Source organism: Cydia splendana, chromosome 25 (genome assembly GCF_910591565.1).
Source record: "Cydia splendana chromosome 25, ilCydSple1.2, whole genome shotgun sequence".
NCBI classification, from domain to species: Eukaryota; Metazoa; Arthropoda; class Insecta; order Lepidoptera; family Tortricidae; genus Cydia; species Cydia splendana.
Window position 1 is genome coordinate 8,961,131 of NC_085984.1, and position 22,400 is coordinate 8,983,530.

General features: G+C 37.7%; 2 protein-coding genes across 2 annotated transcripts in view; one reads left to right on the forward strand and one right to left on the reverse strand.

Annotated features, from left to right (window-relative positions):
* LOC134802874 (uncharacterized) overlaps positions 1-13,222 on the forward strand; it is a 38,119-nt gene extending 24,897 nt beyond the window's left edge. Inside the window, exons 3-7 of the mRNA XM_063775608.1 lie at positions 4,915-5,046; positions 6,576-6,648; positions 7,277-7,344; positions 7,694-7,986; positions 9,571-13,222. Of these exons, the coding sequence (XP_063631678.1) occupies positions 4,915-5,046; positions 6,576-6,648; positions 7,277-7,344; positions 7,694-7,986; positions 9,571-9,742 (738 nt within the window). The 3' untranslated portion in view covers positions 9,743-13,222. The remainder of the gene's footprint in view (positions 1-4,914; positions 5,047-6,575; positions 6,649-7,276; positions 7,345-7,693; positions 7,987-9,570) is intronic.
* Positions 13,223-13,643: 421 nt separating this feature from the next.
* LOC134802968 (histone acetyltransferase p300-like) lies at positions 13,644-17,407 on the reverse strand. Its single transcript, XM_063775703.1, has 4 exons — positions 17,275-17,407; positions 15,924-16,088; positions 15,140-15,312; positions 13,644-14,507 (listed from the first exon to the last, which is right to left on the reverse strand). Exons 1-4 carry the CDS (start codon positions 17,287-17,289, stop codon positions 14,336-14,338), a joined length of 525 nt encoding a protein of 174 aa, XP_063631773.1. The 5' UTR covers positions 17,290-17,407; the 3' UTR covers positions 13,644-14,335.
* Positions 17,408-22,400: the final 4,993 nt, after the last annotated feature.

The window sequence follows — 22,400 nt, forward strand, 5'->3', positions numbered from 1 at the left end:
ATGCAACCTAGTTTGGGTTCCGCCAGACATTTATTTTATATAAACTTACTGCTAAACAATATATTTTTTTAAAGTAGAAAAATCTTTTTACTGCTACACAATAAAAATATTTTGATTTTTTTTAAAATCTCAATTGCACTAATACACTATAATAATACCACCATACCATAATATACTAATTGACCGCTAAGCTTAAGTGGGACTGGGCTGGACATGTCTGCCGCATGCACCCAGAAAGGTGGGCCAAAATGGTTACTGAGTGGGACCCACGGAACACAATAGACGGTGCAGGCCGGAGTTTAGGCAGACCGAAAAGGAGATGGCGGGACGACTTGGACGCATTCTACCTCAAATGGTGGGAAAATGCGCATGACAGGGTCGAGTGGAGAAAACGAGGGGAGGCCTTTGCCCAGCAGTGGGACACCAAAATAGGCTAGGAAAAAAAATTTGCACTCACGATCAATGAAAAAGAGTCACTTTCTATGAAAATATCCTTACAAAGTGACTATTTCGTTGCCCTTGAGTTTAGTTAACTTGGCATAAATTATGAGAATCTTGTGTTCTTATCAAATGAATGTTCGTTTATCTCCAAAACGGATAGAGCGACTTAATTACGATTGAAAACAAGTGCGAGTCGGACTCGCAAACGAAGGGTTCCGTACCATTATCTATAAAAACGGTCACCCATCCAAGTACTGACCCCGCCCGACGTTGCTTAACTTCGGTCAAAAATCACGTTTGTTGTATGGGAACCCCACTTAAATCTTTATTTTATTCTGTTTTTAGTATTTGTTGTTATAGCGGCAACAGAAATACATCATCTGTGAAAATTTCAACTGTCTAGCTATCACGGTTCGTGAGATACAGCCTGGTGACAGACAGACGGACGGACGGACGGACGGACAGCGGAGTCTTAGTAATAGGGTCCCGTTTTACCCTTTGGGTACGGAACCCTAAAAAAGTAGTATACAAGCAATAGTTCTTTGATATCTTTGACTCATTGTTATTTTATCACTTAAGAAAAAGAGTAAGATTGGAGACTTTCTTTCACTTTCTTGAGTTAAATTGGCCCACTGAACTCAAGGTTTATTTTAATAGGCCACGTGCATGAACTATAGGGGGCAGCATAAGAGCCGTCAGATTTTTGGCGCGAGGCGTAAATGTGTCGTTTATGCTTCCGATGTACCCCACAAGATGTATGCACAAGGAAACCAACGAGAACGGTAGATGGTTGCACTTGCTTTGGCAATGTACATGTGCACATATGTTTCCGATTCAGGCCACAAGATGGCAGACCCTCCAACGCGAACGGTCCCTATACCCAAAACTCGGTCTAAGCTAACTCTGCACTATCTTGGACATAACATAATAGCGTGGAAGTACCACAATAAATGTAAATTTTCATAGAAATTTGAGGTTTATTGTGACACTATTACACTTTGTTTTTATATAGTATGACTAACCGACTCTACGCTTACTAGTTTGTAGTTTCGTAATATTTAGAAAAATTAAAATAAAATTAAAATTTACTTCTAAAGTCAGATATTTTTGTAGCTTCGTACCCGCAACATTTTCTCACTTAGTCCATACCATACCTTACAATTAAACTAACTAATATACGGTGAGTGAGTTATATTGTCTTTGGTCGTGCGATGGACGAGAGAAGTCAGCTCTATGACTATGTGAGTTGCCATTTGTGTACCGATTTACAAGCATTTTTTTTATTTAACGTGCATCTTATGTTCGGACCAAATCTTGCAAGCTATTTTATTATATAGGTAGAGTTAGACTAAGAAAAGTCTGTAGCGATTTTGCTGATAGCCCACGCAGTGCAAGTGTTATTTTAAACGTCAAACTTGTATGAAATAATGACGTATACATAAAACTTGCACTGCGTGGGCTATCAAAATCACTGCAGACGTTTCTTGGTCTAACTCTAGTATAATTTGTTTGTTTAAAAAAAATGTACTTTCTAATTTCCTAGGTTCTTGTGATCGATAAATTAAAACCTGACTAAGTTAAAAGAGTGAAATATTGGAAATTAGATTAGGTAGGTACATATGCTACATTTTTTAGGGTTCCGTACCCAAAGGGTAAAACGGGACCCTATTACTAAGACTCCGCTGTCCGTCAGTCCGTCCGTCTGTCACCAGGCTGTATCTCACGAACCGTGATAGCTAGGCAGTTGAAATTTTCACAGATGATGTATTACTGTAGCCGCTATAACAACAAATACTAAAAAGTACGGAACCCTCGGTGGGCGAGTCCGACTCGCACTTGTCCGGTTTTTCTAATTTAAGTTCCCCTGCTACACACCTCGCACATTTGAAGCTTTATAGACCCGTTCATTTCCATGTCCATTCACTACCAACAGTTACAATAAAATAAGTTTTAGGCAAAAATTTCATTTTTGGTACAAGCTTTTATCTCTGACTGTACTTTTCTTACGACAGACAACTAATACTCATCGAGACAATTCTAAAAACCCCTAACACAATTAGGTTGCGTTGTTTCATCACAGAGTTCCTATGGCCACCTCCTGTCTCCATCATCAGATCAGTTCGACAGTACCATATTATTGTATTGTCATCAGAACTACATACAGCTGCCAATTTTCATGATCCTTGGAAGATGGTTAAATTAGTTACCTTAGATTCCTTTACAAGTTAGTTACATACAGGTCGACCTAATAAAAGCTTGTTAATAAGTATACATATGCGTAATTCAAGAGATACATCTAACTGAAACTTAGTAAACAAAATGTACCTACTGATTTTAGAACTGGTGTGCCATTTACGGCCTTGTTTTGATTGAGATATATTGGAATTTGACATTCGATATCTTTGTTACGTACCTACTGTACCTAGGTCTAGGAATAGGTATTACATTCTTTACATATGTAGTATGTAGATATTGTAAGTACCGGAATACTTGTATGATTTTGCGAAAAATGTATACTTTATTTGTACCTATTTTATATTATAATATACGAGAACTGGAGAAGCCTAGGTCCGCAAAGAATCTTTAAAAAACTTTCAATCCTATTTTCACCGCCTTTGGAACTTGAATTTTAGTCAATCTTTTCTGAGGAGATCTCTGCATAAGTTGAAGATGTATCAACTTCCCACGGTTTTTTTATGTACAGCTATTTAGGGCCGATACAGACGCACTGCAACCCGACTGCAATTTGTACGCACGCTACTGCAACGTCGGCGTGCAGTTCCCATACCTACAAGTTGCAGTCTGTCTGCACCGGCCCTTAGGCTCTGCATCGTCGTCAGGGTGGCTAAAAAATAATTATCTGCATTCCCGTTGCCAGGGAGGTTTTGGGATTATACTGAGCAACTTTTACTATGGGACCAACCACGAAATCACGAAAAAAAATTACCCTCCCATAGAAAATAGACCAGCTAAAATATATGAAACAGCCAAATTTTTTTTCGCGATTTCGAGGTTGCTCCCATAGTAAAAGTTGCTCAGTATAATCCCAAAACCTCCCTGGCAACGGGAATGCAGTTATTTTTTAGCCATCCTGTATATCATCTAGCGGCCGGCGGCCTACCATACAAGAAAAATCGGCGGTGAAATTTGAATGAGTGGTATTCATCATCATCATCATCATCATCAGCCGGTCGCAGTCCACTGCTGGACATAGGCCTCTCACACGGTACAGTCACCTGTAATAATATGTTACTCTTCGAAGGCCGCAAAAATATGTGACACGCTCTTACGGCTCTACAAATAAGATCGTGTCAGATATTTTTGCGGCCTTCGTTGTGTAACATATTATTGCAGGTGACTGTACGCCACAGAGCCCGGTCTGCCGCTTTAAGGTCAGTCCATTTCCAACGACAGCAGCACTACCATTCATTTTACTATGGAAATTGACAATAACACCGACGCGTTCGTACTAGTAGTGCAGCTGCGGTCAGAAATGGAATGTTACCCTTATGCATCCCGTCGCTGCCGGCCCTCCTGTGCAAGTCATCCCGCCATCTGGCCAGAGGGCGACCCACGCTACGTTTGCCCAGACGTAAAATCAAATCAGTGCGAATCAGTGGTATTAGAAAATAGCATTGAATTTGTTTTTAGGGTTCCGTACCCAAAGGGTAAAACGGGACCCTATTACTAAGACTTCGCTGTCCGTCCGTCCGTCCGTCCGTCCGTCCGTCCGTCCGTCCGTCCGTCCGTCCGTCTGTCACCAGGCTGTATCTCACGAACCGTGATAGCTAGACAGTTGAAATTTTCACAGATGATGTATTTCTGTTGCCGCTATAACAACAAATACTAAAAACAGAATAAAATAAAGATTTAAATGGGGCTCCCATACAACAAACGTGATTTTTGACCAAAGTTAAGCAACGTCGGGAGTGGTCAGTACTTGGATGGGTGACCGTTTTTTTTGCTTTTTTTTTTGTTTTTGTTTTTTTGAATTATGGTACGGAACCCTTCGTGCGCGAGTCCGACTCGCACTTGCCCGGTTTTTTAGACAACTGTGTTGTATTTGGGCATTTTCATTTTAACTTGCACGTTAAAGCGCGACTTAAGTCGTGTTTCAGTTACGTCTAACCGTTACATTCCTGACAAAGTGTAGGGGATTTGACATTGACCGTCAGTTTTGTAACGATTGCTAACCGGCCGTTAAAGGTGCACATCAGTTAAGTGAAAATGACCATTTATTAATGATTTATTTTTATTGAAGTCACATTTCATTGAAGGTCATTCGTACTAGTTATTAGGTTATAAGATAAATAATGGGATGCAGAGAAATAAAATTTGTGCGGAAAGAGGAGAGTCGTGGAACCCATACATTCCACGACTCTTCTTTCCGCACAATTTTTTTCGCACCACGACTTTCCGAACAGACTCTAAATCATGTATCTCTTAACTCTAAACCTAATATCTCTGTTCCAGCTGGTGTGGTCCACGATATGCGAGGAGGTAAACAAGCGCTGTGGCGGCGAACGACCTCGCACTCCTGCGCAGGTCAAAATGTGGTACGAGAACTATAAGAAGAAGTGTAAGATGCGCGCACACGACTCGCAGGTACGTACTCACAGACAGACCAAGGCAGGTCAAAATATTTACAGACATGACAATCAGGCGTTTTGTACACATATTTAATTACACAAACGGGTCTACCGCGATATAATTTCATTTTCAGCGGATATATCTTCGGACCAGTGTACGGATACTGTGAGTGTTGCGTGTCGTGCCGTGGACAATAAACATTAAACTTTAACGGGTAGCTGCAATTTCTTTGTCTACCCCGAACATTTTTATAAACTAATTTCGGGTAGTTTAGTGGTGTTTTATTAATATCTCCGTTGACATTTGTTGGGACGTCAGTCTTTCCGTGACCACAGCTGGTGCAACTCAGCTGAAACGTCGGAATTAAAGGTAAAAACAATGAAATTATATCGCGGTAGACCCGTTTGTGTAATTAAATATATGACAATCAGGCACAAAATCAGCTATCCTGACATTGTCTAAAGAGTACACAATTTGGACAAGCAGACTGCGGCTGGTTGAAATGTGGTACGATAACTTAACTATAAGAAGAAGTAACTGACTGTTGACAATCAGTTAAAGCCTGACCAGAAATATATGATCGCGCGCCATGTTGCGGAATTTCACTAGAACTAATTTTTTCGTACTATACTGAACCCCCCTACACATACATACACCCTATACATGAGAATAACAGCGCCCTCTTGACTATGATCATATATTACTGGTCATGCTTTACTGATAAAATTTGTTAGCATAGCGAATAATTCACTGTCTCCGACTCGGCCATCCTGACTTTACATGTCCCTAAGTAACATTTTAAAATACAAAACTCGCACTCCTGAGCAGGTCAAAATGTGCTACTGAACCTATAAGAAAAAGTGCAAGGTGCAAATGGGCGACTCGCCGTTGACAGTTGACAATCAGTTACAAAATTCAACAGATTTAGGGTCGATTGCACTAACCCATAGACTAGGAATCCTCTAGACGGAGTTTAGAGCAATTATTTCATGAAACCGATGCTGCCAAAAATACGGGGGTGCGGGGGACGAGGTGAGCGAGGTCCCGTGCTGTGATTGGTCCGTTAACTTAATCGCGTAAAATTAAGGTTTTCAATTTTCCTCCAACGTTTCGAGGACGGCGTCGTCGTCTCGGAGAAGACTGGCTAAAGTTGACATCAACATCTTCTAGGCGCGCGAGTTTTTCGAAATACCCGCACTTGGTCTTGTTTATTAACTGGAACGTTTTGCGCACTAAGGATGTCACCCGAACGACAAACAACACTCACGATGTTCGATGTTGAACGCCGTCCGCGAAACGTCGGAGGTAAATTTAAAACTTAATTTTACGCGATTAAGTCTCGTCGTGAATAATGAGTAAAAATCGTGAAAGTTTAAATCAATATAATTACGTTGTTTCTACGACTCGGCCTTCCTTTGTGCACGTCCCTATGTAAATTAAATACATCTTTTGACAACAATATAAAATGTCTACGTTAATCCGGGTTGCATGTTATTTGGGAAAAAGCCGCAGTTTTAACAATTAATATAATGACGTTGTTTCAGCCACCTCAACCCGACGCGCCTGGCTTACTGGACGGCATGCTCTGGCAGAACATTCACCCGTTAGAAGTTAAAGGTATAAACGTAAACGTCATCTATATATTACGTATCGATTTTTGCTATATTATCGAACCAGTACCAGAATTCTGATTTTTTAAATTTTTAAATATGCAATAAAGTTTATGCGTCAATATATTGTATATATTTGACGGGGTAGTAGACATCCACCAACCCGCTGGGTGGACACTAAAGAAGGCCTGCCAGGGATCTACACAGGCGCCTATTATTAGGAAGGCGGAAAATCGTGCAGAATGGAGAGCCTTGGTGCACAAAATAACGACCTCATGTGGTCGCGACCCTCAGTCATGAGGAATCAAGGAAGAAGAAGATATTGTACCTAAAAAAACTGATTCTGATATACAGGCTGGCCAAAAACTAAGTGCATTCCCGTTGCCAGGGAGGTTTTGGGATTATATTGAGCAACTTTTACTTTTACTTTTTTTTTACCAACCCCGAAATCGCGAAATTTGGCTGCTTCATACATTTTGGCTGGTCCATATTCTATGGGAGGGTAAATTTTTCTTCCCAATTTCGGGGTTGGTCCCATAGTAAAAGTTGCTCAGTATAATCCCAAAACCTCCCTGGCAATGCACTTGTTTTTTGGCTACCGTGTATAACGTGATGTTATGATGTTTTATACTTAGATGACGATGAAGCAGCCACCAGTGAGCAGGGCGCGCACAGCGTGAAAGACGATGACCTACCCGTTAACGTGAGTACTACGGTATTCCGTACATAAGTTCCGAAAAACTCATTGGTACGAGCCAGGATTTGAACCCGCGACCTCCGGATTGAAAGTCGGACGTCAGATCCACTCGGCCACCATATTCACACTCGCTTATTTGTTATCAAATAAAAATTGTTCTTAACCTTTTGGACGCACCGCAGGTCAAACGCCAAAGACGGATTAATCGGTCACAGACCACAGAGCAACATAGACCTACGTGCATATACATAAAGTTCAATTTCAGTTTTGACACATCGGTGACGTGGCGTCCGAGTGACAGCTTTTGTGTTTGACACGGCGTCGAAAAGGTTAATTTCTTTTTATATAATTTCAGATGACCAACGGCCGACTCTCAAGCACGAACGACAGCGACGACACGACCCCCAACCCCCTCGAGCCGCACGTCACCATCATCCCCCACTCCCCCTCCCCCAAGCTCCCGCACCCCCTCACCATACCCCTCCTCAACCCTATTGCGATGGAGCAAGCGCGGTTGCAACAGGATTTCCTGATAAAGTTGAATGAATTGTCTAATACGCCGCTCAATTTGAGCCATTTGGAGGGGAGGAATGGGGATGTTAAGGATAAGGAGGAAAAGGAGGGGGGGAATGCTACGGAGGAAGAGAGGTACGAAATAGTAGTTTGTGTTACAAGGGATCAAAATGATATATTTCCGTCAAGGGCGTACATTGAATCCTGAATGAAGCGATGGATTCTACAATAGAATCCCGAACGTAGTGAGGGATTCTAAAGTAGAATCTTGAGCGTAATGAGGGATTCAAGAGTTAACGCCCAAGACGAAATAATTTTGATACCGTGTGACACATACTGCTTTTCACATCAACTATGAGGAAAATAAAAAAATCTCAGTGTTGCCACTTTTTAATTTCTACTCTTTTTTGCCAGGCTGTACATATAATGTTCATAGTTAATTATATTAATATTTTATACTGGCAATGAAATGTCCTTGAACAGAAAAGTGCCACTTTGATCCCTCCTAGCAGGCAAGAAAAATCCATTTTCTGATTAGGTGATGTGAAAATATATTTTTTTTACTATAGCTCGTTGTTTTTAGCATTAGAAAGAACTTGAAAGAAGGTAAGCGATCTTGGCAAGTCTTTTAATTGCAAAACGCGTTTTAAGAATCTGTAACTGTTACTTATAAAAGCGGAAGTATATAAATGATCGTATTAGATTCATAATTGTTACATATTTGCCGTAACTTATTGTTAAACTGTGTTTTTCAATTAAAAAACACATCAAGATTGTTTACGTTATTTCTAATGGTAAAAAAAACGAACTATAGATAACGATTTTGATAGCACACGCAGTGCAAGTGTTATTTATACGTCATAATTTCATAGATGTTTGACGTTTAAAATAACACATGCACTGCGTTCTTCTTGCAATCATTTTTCTTGGTCTAACTCTGTTAAGCTTAGAAATAAATTAAAAGTGGAAAAATCGAGGTACGAACTCGCGACACTGGATCACTAGTCCATGCTCTGCCAACTGAGCTACCGAGACCGAGGACAGCGAATATTTCCACCATATGCGTCCTTGGGAGGCCCCTACGGCCTGGTCACGACATTACGAGACTGGCTTCGGCTAAGGCGAAAACCATAGGTGGGAACGAAAGGTCCGATCGCTGTGCCTTGCTCCAACCCATGGTTGTCGCCTTAGCCGAAGCCAGTCGCGCAATGTCGTGGTCAGGCCGTTAGCAATATCTACCGTATGACTTAACTACTTTTACTATGAAGCCAACCCCGGAATCCCGAAAATTCAATTTCAATTTAAATTTTTTTATTTAATTCTAATCCCGAGATCCATAATATTGTTAAAATAAAATCAGCTGTTCTATAGAAAACATTGACTCTGATTCACAGAAATGTATGAGACGGCAGATTTTTTCGCGATTTTGCGTTTGGTCCCATAGGAAAAGTTGTTCAGTATGACCACAGAATAAATAATAGTACTAGGTACAGAAGACTCACTCTCTAACAAAACGCGTCTGTTACGATCAGGACAGATATGGCCGCTAGGTGGCGCCAGCGCCACGCGCGGCTTATGGCTAGCCACCAAAATTGGTGTGGAACGGATGTACTTGTTGCAAAGCGACGAAATCGCGGAGTGAGCTACGCCTGGTATGACCTACATAATTCACCCCTCAGAGTTTGGTCAGAGATAACTAACTTGTTGTTTTTTCCACAGATTATACTTCACCGCAAAACGCCAGCACGCCATATGGGAGCACGAAGCCAAAATGAAGATCCTTAACATGGAACTCAAACAGAAGGAGGAAATCTTTTCACTGCAAAAGCAACTCTTTCTCATAGAGCTAAGGTTGAAAATGGATTTCCTCGAAAAGGCCAGTGGTAAATAAAGGCCTGAGCATGCTGTCACTGAAATTTGTTGCCAAAATGAAATTTAACCCTTTTGACCGCTGTTTTTTTTTATAGACGCGCACGGTTACAGTTAACCTTTGTGCATTCCGAGGTTTACGATGACGCGTAGTATTTAGTGGTATTCAAAGGGTTAAAATACTTTTGACCGCCACTGTCTTCTATACGTGACAATGAACACATTTTAACACTTTCGGTGCCGGGCTCCCCGTTTCCAGTACTAAATGAACACACGTGTTCTTGGCAGTGAATGTGTTAAAATGCACCTTAACGCAATGTTGTAAAGAATAAATTTGCGTGGATATAGGCGGTTTATAGGTTATTTTTCTAAGAACTCGAAAACGTAAAAGTGACGGCTTGCAAGGGTTCAAAAGTATTTGAGATTTATCATGGCTTCCTAGCTATTAGGCATATACGCCGCTTTCCATAAAATGAACAATTGGCGTTATACCCCCTCATTCATAAAACTTTAAGTCAAAATGACAGATAAAGACAGACGATTCATAGCTAATTCAAGACAGTAACGCGTTTATGAATAACACCAATAATGTATTACGAATGTTTAATACGGTGTCTACGACACGGCCATCCTGTCGTTGTGCACGTCCCTGTGTGATTACTCTTGTAATCATAGAAACGAAAATGTGTTCCGATTAAGGTCCCATATTGAATTGAATGATTATTTTGATAGGAAAGCCAGGAAAAAAGTAGAACTAAATCAACCCATGGGTTATAAACTTATGAAAGTTTATTTTTAATAGCAAAAAAAATGTTAATCGACGCATATGTCTACTAGCTACTCATATGGCGTAACGCCATTTTTTTTCTTTTATTATAGCAATGCAATCTAGTTATAATGTGCCATTTTCTCATAAGTTTCCCTATTATATGAAAGGCATACAATGACTGAAGTGAAACACTTTTTCTTTATTCGCTTCAGTTATTTTAAAGTGATATTGTCATAACTTCGTTTTTTTAATGTGCAATAATTTTATTGACAGCAATAATGTATAGTTTGTCTGTTAAAGGAAAGTTAGGTATATGAGGTGGTAATATTCGGTGCGGTTTGTATATTGACAGTATACTTTTTTTAAACACTATAGCAATTCGAAAGCTAGACATTGACAGGTTATTTTTTTTGTGTTATATGATATTTTACTTTTAAAATCTACCTATATATACGCAGTTACCTTTAGGTGAAAGAAACCAAAAACATGTCGTATAAGTTGTGATACACAGCTTATGGTGTAATTATTTGCAATAACTGTACAAAGTACAATACATATATTAAAAGTGTGATTTTAGACAAATTCGCACCGAATGGGTAAAAAATGTGATCAAAAATATCGTTATTATTTTTTCTAATATATTTTCGCATAGCGTTTTATTTTGTATCGATTTTACTTTTTAGCATAGACGTATAATGTTCTTAAGCAACCATTTTCCGCCATTATGTTGATTTTTATAGTATTATATTTTATATATTTTTTAAGGCAGCTTTGATGAAATTGTATATTTAAAAAATGAGAAACTGCCAAATAAGATAGCGGATTTGTTACTTTTTAGTACTTAGAAATGTTAAGTTTTCAATATATTATACAGCCCGTCTATCGAATGTAAATATCGACAGTTTTAAAACATTTTGCTACTTAAAGACACAGCGAAAACCATTTTTTTTAAATATGGACTATATTTAAGGACAACTTACGAACAGAAGCAAATAATTATAACCTCAAAAAATCTTATGAAAATAATAACTACCAAAAAGTTTTTACCTGTTGATGTTTAATATGGGTCTTCGTACTTTTGAAAAAAAAACGTGAAAATTAATGAAAATAAAAAGTGAATATACCTAGTCTAATAGTTATGTGAAGTAGTTATCATAAGAAAGTATTTATTATGAATAAGTACAGTAAATGTTAGGAAAATTGGCTAATTGTAATAATGGTAATTAAGGAAAACTGCCATTTTATTTACATCGAAGGTTAAGGCAGTCCTTTTCCTTGTTTTTAGTTAATTTTTTGAGTGCCAAGGACACCAAAGTATCAGAATGTTATTTTCTACGTATGTTCGATTATAAAAACCATTTTTTAATATGCTAAATTCATAGAAATGGCTAATAGAGAGATACGAAGATGTTCGAACGTCAAATGACGTCTTGAAGGCGTATTTCCATCGACGTGATATGACGTCCCTTGGCGTTCTAAAGCTTAGAAGTGCGTTTGATTTATATATCCATAGATATAACTATTCGTAACGCAATAGTTCGGTTCAAAATTTTAACTACTTCAAATAACTAGCACCTCACAGTCCAATTTCGATATAATTTTTCGGTTTTTTTTGGGCTGAAAGGTGCTGCAGTCAGAAAATGTGCCAACACAAAAAATTGTTGATATATAAGAAAAAGTAGTTATTACATAAATAAGTACTTTGTGGGTCTTTTGTAGGTAACCAACGCTTTAAAAGTATTCAGTCTAATGTCACATATATATGACAAGTGTTGGATTGGACCCCTATAAAGACCCGTTAGCGTTTCACAATATGTGCAAACGATTTATTATAGAAGCAAAATACGTAATAGCGTAGCTAAATATGTATTATGTAATGTACAGTATGATATTATTTTTTGTAGTTACTATTAAAGTTAGAACGAAATAAATTTACAGTACAAAAAAAGTAATTTTCAATAAAAAGATACCTCATGTTAACAGTGTATTGTAATGATAAAAAAATAGTTGAATAGTTGTAAAAAATGAAATTTTAGATCCATTTTTGATGGGGGCGACCTACACCTACCATTTTTCAGTTTTATTTTAATTTTAATAATATTATGTGTCCAAAAGGGTTGTCATATATTCTCCATCATAATAATAGACTAACAATTTTTTTCACCATCAAGACAAACTTATAATTGCGGTCGGTAGAAACATTGCTTGTATGTTAAAAACGCGCATGTCTATTTCATATCCGCAAATATAAAATTGTCGTGCTCATTGAATACCATAGATAATAAATGTTGCTCAATGTACCCTGGCAACCCTTTAAAATGTATTAGAACGTTTCATAGCAATAATTTGGCATCAGTTGATATGTGATGTTTTTAAGTAAGATCTCAGTACAGTAAATATTATAAAATGTCGGTAAAAGTTACCATTATATTTTAAACAACATATATTTCAATTGTAGAATTAATGTATGTTTTTTTGGGTCGTCTGACCAAATACTCTACTTATGTTCACGAACAAAATATATATTCAGGGGAAATAGAGTACCTACCTTAACCGACCGATTTGTTTTAATTTATAATGTCAGTTTTTTTTATTATAGTATGGTGACTTTTGACGACATAATCCATTTCAGTGTTAATTGCAAGTATTGAAATTCTTTTGTAATATTCTAGTTGTTTTAAACAATCTGACAATTCGATATTATTGAAATTAATAAAGAATTTATTTTCTGTTTTGATGGATTTTATTTCAACATTTCGAAATTTGTACCTAGTTTGGAAAACTTTCATGGTTTCTTCGGAATGGGATTAAACAGTGCTTATACCTCGTTTTTTAGCATTAGAAAAATGGTAAACAAGTAAATATTCTTGCCTTTTATTTTTATAGAACAACATCTTTACAAAAATGTACCTTATATAATAGTTAAGTCAAGAAAATGTGTCATTGACCTCGAATGATACGGAAACTTACAGATCTCACGGATTTAGAGGAATGTCCGTTATTAGGGTTCCGTACCCAAAGGGTAAAAACGGGACCCTATTACTAAGACTCCGCTGTCCGTCTGTATGTCACCAGGCTGTGTCTCATGAACCGTGATAGCTAGGCAGTAGTGATGTACCGACTAGCCGAATAGTCGGCCAGATCATTAGTTTGGTCTAAGTTCAGTTCAAATGCACAAAAAAACAATTGTTTTACCCCTTTCGTCGCGCTATATATCATATAGTAACGCTAAAAAACTAAATAAAAAATCCTAAGGTTATATTTCATACGGCGACCGCACAATCGGACATAAAAAAACGACCACAAGGTCAATAATTTCAAACAAAAGTTTTCGTAAGCACCCTAAATAAAAATTTGGGTAAAATAGGTAAAAAGCTTATGAAAATATGTGCTGTTTATTTCTTTTTGCCCTGTTTTTCTGTCACTTATAAAGTGCCGACTAATCGGCCAGTTTTGCCGACTAGTCGCCGACTACAAATGAGGCCGGATAGTCGGCTTTCCCGACTAGTCGGTACATCCCTACTAGGCAGTTGAAATTTTCACAGATGATGTATTTCTGTTGCCGCTATAACAACAAATACTCACAACAGAATAAAATAAATATTTAAGTGGGGCTCCCATACAACAATCGTGACTTTTTCCCGTTTTTTTCGCAGTAGCCTGGCAGGGTCGCCATGTGAGGTGGGACGTAAAGACAAACAACTGCTTTCTATTATATTGGCATAATGCGTCTCAAATTATACATGTGTAGCCTTATATACTCTAACACTGTCTATATGTAAATAAGGTGTAGCACTAAAGTACGGAACCCTTCGTGCGCGAGTCTGACTCGCACTTGGCCGGTTTTTACACTTCGAAGTCGATTAAAACAATAGGAGCAGGCTGGCGTTGCTCGCTCTCCTTGTTTATCTCTTGGCACATTTTCGCAGCCATCATACGGTAGTAATTTTCAAGAGTGTCCGCCAAATGATATATGCTTTTCTCCACTGACATCGGATCAGGTATAGTTTCCCTGTCCCTGTAATCAAAGATATAAGAGTGTATAGAGAGTTATTGTCACTTAGGTAATCTGATAATTCATTTAGGTAATTTAAAGTAAACAATTTATAAATTTTCAGGTAGTTATAACTTTATTGGTTAACCAACCAAATACAAAAGCGCCCGCTCTGTCACTGAACGACCTGACTTTAACCTACATTATTTGATCATGTAATGTTTTCATCTACCCTCAAATGGCTCCTTAGATTTTGTTTACTTTTACTTAAACACACTAGAAATACCATTTTAGAATATCAAACAAATATTTCGAATGCTACGAGATAAGAGTCTGTGCGGAAAGAGCAGTATCATGGAATGTATGGGGCCCAATACCTACTTCTCTTATATATAGTTTTACCGGTAAATTCTCTATGCCGCGCAAACGAGACGTGGCGTTTAAAGGTTTAAGTAAAATGTACAGGTTGGCAAAAAAGAGTAGAAATTGAAAAGTGGCAATACTGTAGCACTGTAGCGTCGTCCCGTTTTCTTATATATATATATATATATTGGTTTGAAAGGGACGACACTTCAGTGTTGCCAATTTTTAATTTCTACTCTTTTTTGCCAACCTGGCTATCCTACATTTTGCTCTCTCTCTCTCTATAGACTTACAAAAGCTCCACTCGATGGCGCCTTTTTCCCTCTGTCATTGACTGGTGCCACTCTTTTGGCGTCGTCCCTTTAACTGGGGAGCAGACTGGACAGGCGCTGTTGACACATGTTTTCCAGTGTCGTATTATTTGTCTTGAAGATATGCAGTGTGGTATTCCACAAGAAATGCCTTCCTGAAGAAATAAAATAAATCAAAAAATATTTATAGGACATCCTTAATTCCTTACACAAATCATAGAGTAAGCAAACAAAGAGTGGTAACTCTATACATCAGTTTTCTTACCAAAACGCGAGTTATTTCATAGTCGACAATACTCGACATTTAACGTCAATACATTAAAATTAACAACTTGATCAGATAAAAGTTACATTTTGTACGGTAACACAGCAGAAAATAGGCAAAAATGGTATGTTCCTGATTTTTGTACGGGAGAAAAGTTTTTTCTGCTTTTTCCTTTGCTAGGGAGTCTAGGGACACAAAATTAAGTGTTCTAAAAGTTGATTCACTCACAGGCAATAGGACCCTAAGAGTTGGGAAAGCAACCTGTATAAACCCTAATGAATAGTCAATATTATGAGGTACTAACAGTGTCTGATTTGCAGTCTTAGCCACAGGCCCTGTAGCCGCCCCTTTCTCAGCACCACTGACTATGACTACATTTTGAGTTAAATATTTCTTGTTATCATCAGCAAATTTTTTGACACAATTTGCTGCACCTGACATCTTGTCGCCCTACGCCGGGGCCTACTGGGTCTTAGGGCAAATCCACCACTGGGTACTAACTTGGCAAAGCCTGAGATGAATGAGAACTGCTTTCATGTCCGAGCACCAAGGCAGTGTGCACTGCTGAACCCCCCGTTCCTCACATTTGTAAGCATGCAGCAATAGAATTAACTGCTGGCGAATCAACTTATTTTTCTCTTCATCAGAGAGGTGTTCAACTGGGTCCTGTAAGATAAGACGTTTATTTGTATAGTCATGTACATGGGATGTTATTACAGTTATAAAGGAAGCTTATACGTGCTGTTCCGAGTAATGGCTACTTTCTTCTGTATACCTATCTATATCAAAACCATGTTTATTGGTATTATAGTTTCGGAGATATAAGCCGCCGCGCTATAACACTTTTTCGTTACATCGGTTTTTGATCCGAGCCCCTACGTTCACCTACGTTTCACGTCAAAAAGCCAAATATACACACACACGCCCCCACACACACACACACACACACACACACACACACACACACACACACACACACACACACACACACACACACACACACACACACACACACACACGCACACACATATACACACCCTAAAAGCATACACCTTATCACCCTCTTTCACACATTATTTTACCTAGGTTTATTTACTGTTACCTACTCTTTTGTAAGCCCCAAGATACAGGCTCAGCCTAGTTTGGGCTTACCGGACACCTTTGTGCATGTGTATTTTATTATAAATAAAAATAATTCTATTCTATTCTATATAAAAAAACTAGGTATTGTAAAATCGATTCATATTAATTTTATTCTAGCTCTCAACGACCGAACTGAACTAAAGGAACTAAAAGACCGATTGACCGAGAGTGGAGCGCTCTCTGTAGTGACCGAGCAGGCACAAGCCTAGAATAAAACACAAACACACATAATAAACATAGCAAATACGTCCTAAAATTAGGTATGTTTTAATGCTTACTTATTTTTCTTTTTTTTTTCTTTTTCGTCCATCAGGACAGGCTATAGCTCTAAGCCATACTGCGTAGTCATAAGTAGATTTTTTGTCTTTTCAGTAAGTTCAATCCGGTAAACGTCTTCAGTAAATACTATTCATATTAAGTCAATTCAGATAGTAATGTTTTCGGTAGTCTTGGTCATATCCATTAAACATCCATTCTCATTGGTGATTTAGCTCTTGTAACGCGATAGCGAACTTTACAAGGAACACTTGGACAACCGGCCGTTGACTTCAAAATGATGGTTAAACGTGCTTCAAGATTAATTCTCCATTCACTGCACACTACCACATTAGTTTACTGTATAATAGGCTATCGATATTACACTTTAAACAATATTAATGAGCAAAAAACAAAGTAATTGATCTCGACGCGTGCCATTTTTATTGCTTACGTTAGGCACATCCATGATTATATTGTAGCATTTCAGTTGGGTGGTCTGTCCAAGCTAAAATAAAACCAAAGAATAACCCGACCCAATTTTGTTTATTTAATTGAAGATTTACGTTAATCGTCGATCGCGGATCGATGAAAATCACGAATTGACACGACTCATGTCATCTCATCTCTGATCTGTCAGCATCAGCTGTCACTGAATGTGCGTTATGATATTTCCATCAATGCGGCAAAACGCCATTAAAAGTTCAAGATCTATTAGGTAATTTACATAACCGATATCTAGATCTATCAAATAATAAAAGTGAAAGATTTTCGGTTTATGCTATTGGTTTAAACTTATGAAAATTTTACTTGTAATATAAAAAAAATCTTAATTAGTTTAGTTTAGGGGAAATATCCGAACGCTTATGACAGAATGTCACGAATGTCATAAAAGCCAATCCAGACGGGAACAATTTTTTGTCAATCTGATTAAATTGTCTGATCAAATCAGGTGGTGCGGACGCAAAACACGCAAACGCCAATAGGGAAAATTACTCAAAACTCTGCGTAGATGGCGCCACTAGCACAATCACAGGGCCTACCGTGAAACACGAAAATCGAAAGTTCGGTTTTTGCCTCTCTAGGTATCACTCTTGCCTAATCGATCGATAGAGAAGGCAGATAACGAAATTTAGATTTTCGCGTTTCGCGGTAGGTCGCCTGTAAAGAAACCGCCTTGATGCATCAATGTCATAGTGAAAAGTTGTCTAAAAACTGCACTAGTGCTGCACTCTGGTAGCAGAACATTGCAGTAATACTCCGTAATATTAGTAGAGGAGTTGTATGAAAACTTGTAGGTGAGGGTCAAAATAATTCCCACAAAGACGGGGTTTGATGTTTTTAGTTCTTTGTGTGTATCTTTATGACATACTAAAAATATATCAAAATATATTCATGCAAAACGCATTTATTGACATTTGAAATTTGAAAAATCAAAAATAATATTAAAAATCGTGTGTGGTATCAAATAACAGGAAATTACACGCTAAAAAAGATTGTGAGATTGATTTTACAAAATAAAAATAAAAAACAAAAGTAGTGGCTTAAAAACTGAATTTTTTTTCAATGTTGAAAGTTATTTTCTACACTGAAAACAAAACTAAACTATTATAGTTTTACACATCAAAATACATTGTGTAAAAGAAAAGAATATTTAATTCATGAATACTTATTTTTAATTATATTATTATAATATGAAAAATATAGGCTCACAGGCTCTATATTTATTTAAAAGTTTTATCAATAAACTGAACGCACTTCAAAGGAGGTGATTGGCAGAATATAAAAAACAAAAAACGATTGTAGACTAGTCATCCGAATTTGCTCGATCGAATTCTTGGCCGGAAGTGAGATATTTGATATTAAAGGACTCTTTTTTTAGTATGTTGTAAATAATTCTTTAGAATGTTCTAAAACGGTGGCGCATAGCAAAAATGTTCTTATACATAAGTAATCTGCATAAAATTACCCACAAGAAAGATTCAGTACAATTTTTCGCTAGGATCAATATTCAAAGAGATATTAACGCGGGAAAGTTAATTATAATCACTTCTGAGGTCCCTTTTTTTTTAGTTTTTCGTAAATAACTCGTAAACGGTGGCCAATATAAAAAAATGTTGTTAAATGTTAATAATCTACACAAAATCCTCTATAAAAAATATTAAGTACACTTTTCGCCGGGATTAATATTTAAAAAGATAATAAAGAGGGAAAGTTAATTATAATAAATTCTAAGGTTCCTTGTTTTTATTTTTTCGTTAATAATTTGAAAAGTATGACTCGTAGCAAAAAAAATCTTGTACATAAATAATAAACATAAAATTTTAGAACATACTAAAGAATTATTTATACATATACATATACATACATATACATACTAAAAAAAGAGTCCTTTAATATCAAATATCTCACTTCCGGCCAAGAATTCGATCGAGCAAATTCGGATGACTAGTCTACAATCGTTTTTTGTTTTTTATATTCTGCCAATTACCTCCTTTGAAGTGCGTTCAGTTTATTGATAAAACTTTTAAATAAATATAGAGCCTGTGAGCCTATATTTTTCATATTATAATAATATAATTAAAAATAAGTATTCATGAATTAAATATTCTTTTCTTTTACACAATGTATTTTGATGTGTAAAACTATAATAGTTTAGTTTTGTTTTCAGTGTAGAAAATAACTTTCAACATTGAAAAAAATTCAGTTTTTAAGCCACTACTTTTGTTTTTTATTTTTATTTTGTAAAATCAATCTCACAATCTTTTTTAGCGTGTAATTTCCTGTTATTTGATACCACACACGATTTTTAATATTATTTTTGATTTTTCAAATTTCAAATGTCAATAAATGCGTTTTGCATGAATATATTTTGATATATTTTTAGTATGTCATAAAGATACACACAAAGAACTAAAAACATCAAACCCCGTCTTTGTGGGAATTATTTTGACCCCAAAGGCTATATCCTCTCTACTATATTTGGCCTGTGATTTGGCTCACCGATATGACCGTCTGACCGATTCGACCGCCGATTATGACCGATATTACCGATAAAATGGAGGTGCGGACGCTAGAATACCAATTTGTGAGGCTAGAAGCGATGAAGTTACTAGATAAAGGCCTCAATATTAATGTTAGGTAATATTTTTTGGCATGATTTAAAGAGCTCTACGATTTTTCAAAAACTGCTGGCTGAACGCTGTTTTGGCTAGTCTGGGGTTTATGCCTGCAATTGATAAACCTACGAGGAACAATAGCTGTTTGGATCACTTCTTTGTAAGGTCAGTGAGGAATTTTGCGTCAGTGGTCTGTGTCTCTGACATTACAGACCATGACCTAGTTATGATCGGTATCTCAATCCCCAATAAGGTTAATATTACAAAGCCATCCAAAACTGTGATCAGCCAGGATTTTGAAGCCATCGGAGCGGCGCTTAAAGAAGAAAACTGGCACACAGTCACTAGTAAAACATCAGCTAATGAAGCCGCAGAAGCCTTTTACTCCATATTGTCTAACCTAATTTCAAAACATTCTTCATGCAGATCAGTTAGTAATTCAAAATTTATTATAAAACCCTGGATGACTCCAGGCTTGATTAAATGCTCTAGAGTTAAGGACAAACTACATATCAATCACAGGAAACACCCCCATAATGAAATAGCCAAAATAACTTATACTAGATATAGAAATTTTTATATAAGCATTTTACGAAAAACCAAGGATGATTATGACCGGAAACAACTTTTGGATAATAAAAAACACCCGAGGAAACTTTGGAGAATTATTAGAGACATATCTCACCTAAATCGGGATAGGCATACACCCCATGAACTAGCCACCATCAAGCCTAATTTTTCTGACTCCCTAAATCACACCAATGAATTCTTCTCCTCAGTGGGCAAAAACCTAGCAAATGTTATACTCTCTGAAAAAAACAAGAGTGAGGCCACACTTGCGACTGAAATAGCCTTAACAAACTCCCCTCTTCGATCAATGTTCTTAAATCCTACCGACGATACTGAAGTAGAAAAATTAATCATGTCCTTAAACCCTGATTGCGCGTCCGGCATTGATAAACTAAACACTCGTATTTTAAAAATCCTAAAAAACTATATCGTCAAACCACTTGTACATATTTTTAACCTCAGCATTTCATCGGGTTCTTTTCCGGAGTGCTGGAAAGTAGCTGCAGTAGTTCCCGTTCATAAAGGAGGTGACAAGAGCCTCCCCGGGAATTATCGCCCTATTTCTCTTCTCAGCAGTCTGTCTAAAATACTGGAAAAGATTATTAATAATCAACTAATCAACTTCCTTGAATCAGAACGCCTACTCTCTCAAAGACAATATGGCTTTCGGAAAAAGAGATCTTCTGAACAAGCCGCCACCTTACTGGTTAACCTTGTCTCGTCCTATCTTGACAGAAGAGAATCCTGCGTGGGAATCTTCCTAGATCTGGCCAAGGCGTTTGACACTGTCTCAATCCCGATTTTGCTAAGGAAGCTTGAACTGTTAGGCATTCGCGGTATCGCATGGAACTGGTTCCAAAGCTACCTTACAAACCGGAAGCAGTGTGTAAGACTCGGCACTTTAGTCAGTGATTCAGCCCCGATAACCTTCGGTGTGCCACAGGGAAGCGTCCTCGGTCCCACTCTATTTCTGATCTACCTCAATGACTTAATCTCTCTACCCGTCAGTCAGGCAGAAATTATCTGCTACGCAGACGACACTGCTCTGCTGTTTCACGATGTCTCCTGGGCTCGTTGCTTCGCGGTAGCAGAGACAGGTTTGACTGTGATTGCCAAGTGGCTCGCTGACAACCTGCTTTCACTTAATATTTCAAAAACAAAATACTTATGTTTTCATAAAACGGCCTCTTCTGCCCCCAGCTCGCGACCAGATCTCAAGCTTTTTTGTGGTAGGGCAGAGGATGACCCAGCTATTGACTCGAGTAGAGTTTTCGATGTGGTTAGTAATTGTACCACCGTAAAGTACCTGGGCATTACGCTTGATGAAAATCTTAATTTCAAAAAGCACATCGAATTGTTGTCTGCGAGAGTCCGAAAGGTTGTATTCATTATGAAGCTGCTACGAAATTCTGCTACGAGGGAGTTGCTTAAGCTTGTATACACTTCGATTTGTGAATCCATCCTATCATACTGCATTGGTGTGTGGGGTGGCTCCACTAGCTCTGCACTACTGCCTCTCGAAAGGGCCCAAAGGTTTGTGCTCAAGGTCATGCTCGGGAAACCCGGGTTGTTTCCGACTGTTTCCCTTTATAAAGACGCGGATGTTCTTAGTGTCAGGCAATTATTAATCCTACGAGTTGCAACTCACGTGCATCAAAAAACTATAAACTCTGAAGAATATATTACCCTAATCCGTAATCGAGTCTTTAGAATTCCTACGCCCATCGTAAAATCCACATTCGCGAGGCGTTTTCCTAACTTCCTACATCCGTATATTTACAATTCAGTAGTAAAGGCATGCAACATATCTGAAAAGTCTCCTCTTGAAGCAAAACTCATAATTAAGAACTGGTTGAAAGATCTTAACTATATTCGAACTGAGATGCTGTTG